The 4,502-nt window shown below is 38.9% G+C and overlaps 1 protein-coding gene across 1 annotated transcript in view; it reads right to left on the bottom strand.

Moving 5' to 3' along the window:
- Positions 1 to 4,502, bottom strand: part of LOC106940701 (solute carrier family 12 member 2-like) — a gene marked incomplete at its 5' end in the record, with an annotated part of 45,889 nt that overhangs the window by 12,935 nt on the left and 28,452 nt on the right. Inside the window, one exon of the mRNA XM_015023504.1 lies at positions 1,011 to 1,086. Within this exon, the coding sequence (XP_014878990.1) occupies positions 1,011 to 1,086 (76 nt within the window). The remainder of the gene's footprint in view (positions 1 to 1,010; positions 1,087 to 4,502) is intronic.

The raw sequence follows: 4,502 nt of genomic DNA, 5'->3' as shown, positions 1-4,502 counted from the left end.
TGCTGGTAAATTAATTTGTTCCCATGTTATGAAGGAGGAAAGAAGTATTTCAGGTGGCTAAAATATTTGGTTTCCCCCTCATAACTTTGCGCATTGTAGCCTTTCTGGCTACAATGCGCGCTCCTGACACAGGGGGAACAGATTTTTACAGGGGAACAGAAATTCGCACAAGTCCGGTTCACATTAAAAAGGCTTAATCTTACTCATCACAGTTTTGCTTGGAGGAGCCAGGCAGTTGGACCATTACACGTCATTTACCCAGAATGCATTGCAGCGCGAACAACATGGCGACATTTCTGTGAAAATATTTTATTAAAATTTATAAAAACTAAATACCCTACAGTATTATTACTGTATTGTTTTTACATCCAAGATAAATATTTCCCAAATAAGGTCTATTTTTATAACTAATCGTGGTTCCCTATAACATTAAATATGCTCTTCTTTACTACACTAAACTGTGTGTGTATGTCCCAGCAGATGCTTTTCATTCAGCAGTGCAGGACTGTCATGCTGTAAACAGGTGACTTCCTGTTTCTGAAAAAGAACAAGTGACATTGCAACAACCTTTTCATCCAGTAAGTCAAGAGCTGTTACATCAGATTGCACACACACACGCACAAACCCACACACGTGGCTATCTTTGTGGGGATTTTCCATTGATTTCCATTCATTTTTACAGCCTGAACCTTATCCTTATACTAACCCTACCCATTACATACCTAACCTTAACTCTAGCCAAAACTCAATTCACACCTTAGATCTAAATCTAATCCTTGATCCAAAAACAGTGTTTCCCCTTTCCACTAGCAGTGGGTCCCCACAACGTAGTATGTGTCAGAAAAATGATCCCCACAAGGTATTACAAACGAACACACACATACACATACATACACACACTAAACATAAGTTCTCCATTTTATGCAACCAAATAAATAAACAAAGCTTACACCAGTGCTTTTTCCTTATTACTGGAACTGTTTGGTACTGAACATGAGTTGGCAGCTTACCAATTCCAGCCTGGCCAACAATCCATGTCATGCGGATAAAGAGCATGACTCCCCAAATGTTCAACATGCAGCGTACCTGCAGAGAAAATCATTTGTTACACTCAAAGACTGGCAAAGGTTTTGGAAGTCAGGGTTTCCCCCAGTGTATTATAGTCCTGGCGGCCCGCCATCCTTTACTAGCGCCACCGCCAGGCTAAACTTTTCTTGTGTATGTTTTTAGGAAAATAATAATAATAATAAAAAAACACTTTTTTTTTCTTTTTCTTTTTTAAGCCGAATTGCAGTGTCTCTGTTGCTCTGAGCGCTTCACTGGCGGAGCAGATTTATTCCTAAAAGATATGTTTTTAGTTTATGCATTTAAAGACAGACCAATCACACCGCTGGCGCCTCTGCGCGTTGCCTCGAGCGCTGCAGTAGCTGGATTAAGTTTACCTCAGCGCGGATCCCGCGCGCCTCCTTTCACTCAAACTGGACACAGGCTGACCTGTATGGATATTTACATCAACCCCCTGTGAGGAATTATGATTCTTTCCAGAGTTTTTGATCAAGGTAGGACTTTAAACACCACTCTGGTTAGCTCTGGTTGTACAGCTCTATGTGAACTGCAGGAATAACTTGTCGTGCTTTCAGAGGTGCATTGACCGAGCGGTGAGAATGATTTATATTTGTGAACAAAGAATTTTGTGCGGCTTTTCCATCTCAACACGCTGCCAGCGCCCGGCTCTGCCTGCGCTGATAAAGTTTATCTATGTGTTCCCAGTTGGCCGGTGTATTAGTTAATGAACTAGCACTAACCTGATCATGCAGGTTCAGCCTGGTGAGGAGCTTTCGTGCTCTCCTGTCTGTAATGCATCACGCTGATTTTATATTATTATAGTATTAATTTTCCGGTTACACAATGCATCAAATCGTATCAAATGCTTTGTCCACTTAGTCAGACAGAGTTAATGTGCACGGCCGCACGGAGATCTGAGAAACTTGTCCCATAAACTCGACCAACCAGAATAGTTTCTGTGACGCTTATTAAAAACTCAACAGACACAAAATGTTAGAGCTACTAAAGCCACATTAGCAGCATTGAATTAAATCTCCCGTTTGTTGTGCATCTCTGTGTAGTGCAGCAGATTACCTCATCATGCAGGGCCGGTCCAAGGCTGTATGAGGCCTTGAGCAGAATTTGATGTAGGGGCCCCTTTTGTTGCTAAAAACATCAGCACCTCTAACAGATGTGTTGGGAGTAGATTAATTGGCCAACCTTAAAAGCAATCAGTTATAATTACAATTTACTAAGTTTTATTTGTGAACAAACAGAGCTCAAACTTAAAGATTAAACTCACAGCATGAGATTGTAGCAGCAGGGCCGAGCGCAAATCGTGACACCGCACCTACTAATGGCACTTCCGGTGGCAGGTGTCATTACGCGCCACAAGTGCCACTGTTTTCGGGTCTAGCTGTCAGTGTTGCCACTGACTTCGGCTGACTTCGGCACTTCGTACTGGCACTTCCTCTGATACCTGCCATTAGTGCCACTGTTTTCGGGGCTAGCGGTCAGTGTTACCACTGCCTTCGGCTGACTTTGGCTGACCTCGGCACCTCGTACTGGCACTTCCGCTGACACCTGCCATTAGTGCCACTGCTTTCGGGGCTAGCCGTAAGTGTTGCCATTGGCTTCGGAAAATGGACTACATATCCCATGATGATTTATTACTTGTAGAAGAAGAACTTGAAGACAGACGAAGAAGAAAGAATTTAATACTTTTTTTTTTGCAGAAAGACTTATGTTAGCTGAATTCCTACACTTTTTCGTATATCATTATGTATGATTCGTTCATCCTATTTATTCACTAAAGTTCATCTGAATAATCCAGCCGACTCCTTTCGTCTTTGAATTAATCGAATACACAACAGGTATCAGGGATGCCATTGGTTTTGGCACCTTTGCAACAGCTGAGTCTGGCTTCCACTAGAGCTGCCGTTAGGTGTCCAGGATGTTTCAGAGCTGTCACAACTGGTGCCGATGTTTTGGGGGATGGCAATGACAGTTTTTGGAAAACGTGTTACTTATATTGCCTGTTTATAAATTTTTATTTCAATGGTAATTGTATTGGTTAATTATCCGTTTAACACCTTGAATATTTTTGACTTAATTTAATTGAAGGAAGATGGCCAAAGTAATTGAATCTACCACTGTCACTATTACAGTGGAACCTGTTGAACCCCGTTGGGTTGCCAGATAGGGCTTTGGCCAAGATGGAAATACGTAGTAGTTGTGTAAAACGTATATTGTAGAAATTAATAAAGTTTGAAAAATAATTTTTAAGCGTAATGATTATAATTTCTCATGGATGAATAATAAGTTATTTGATCCTGATGTAGTAAATTCACACGTTGACTAAACATGAATTTTACAGTAGACTTCAAATGATTTCAGAGAGGGATTTTATAATACACAAATATTTTAGTTCTTGGCTATTGAAAACTTAAATTATGTTATTGCTGTTTAAAGTATTAACATACAATGGCTAATAAATATTGACAACTCAATTACTATGCATATACTTTAAAAATGTTGAAACATATCTGCCAAATAAAATAATATGTAAACAGCACAATTTTCTTTGAAAAAAGCATTTGCATCTTAAGTATAACCCAAAGTAATTTTTATTTCCAAAAATATGTAACAATCTTGTTCTTAATGCTGCTTAGGATTCACACATTGTCAAAGTTTTTGAGGTGTACATACTTTGTGTTTTGACTTATCAATATTCAATATTAGTGTAAAAATTTGAAGGTGGTTTAACTTGAAAGTGAAAGTCCTCCTGCTGCCTTGAAAATGCTGTTGAAATGCATTTTGTAGCTCAGATTTTAGTCATTCTCTCATCTTTGAATAAGAAAACTTTGAAGACAATGAACAGAACCAGAAACAAACACAGAGAAGCAACCTTCATGTATGCCACACAAATCTGTAATGAACTTGACAAATAATGAAAAATAGCAGATTAAATTTATTAAATAATAACAAGTAACTCTTTAAAACTGGTTAACAGGCATTTTTGGAAAATTATAACATGTTTTCCAAAAACTTTGCATTATCTTAAAAAAAAACAAAAAACACTGAAAGTTATAGTGGCTGCCTGGTCTATTAAGTAATAGACCAGGCAGCCACTATAACTCATGACATTCTGTGAACTGTCATGGAACCATGCTGAACATAATGTCACTCTGGAATTGTCAATATCTCATGTTGCCACTGTCACTAATATTAACTAATAAGTCAATATTAGTGAACTTACCCGGTTTAATAATCAATAGCATTATATTAAGGTCATTGTATGAAAATAATTATAATCCGGAATTGACAGGAGCTTGTCAGCACTGACATACCATGGCAACCGAGTGTCAGTTGTAGTGGTAGGTACCTAGTGGTAGCTATTATCAGCTGTTGCAGAAGAGGTCCCATCTGACATGGATTCAGTGCAGGAGTTGTCTTTC

Source organism: Poecilia latipinna, unplaced genomic scaffold, assembly GCF_001443285.1.
Source record: "Poecilia latipinna isolate Pla-1442-1.1 unplaced genomic scaffold, P_latipinna-1.0 Scaffold3329, whole genome shotgun sequence".
Classification (NCBI taxonomy): domain Eukaryota; kingdom Metazoa; phylum Chordata; class Actinopteri; order Cyprinodontiformes; family Poeciliidae; genus Poecilia; species Poecilia latipinna.
Note: the sequence above shows the minus strand (reverse complement) of the source record. Positions and strands in the feature narration are given on the sequence as shown.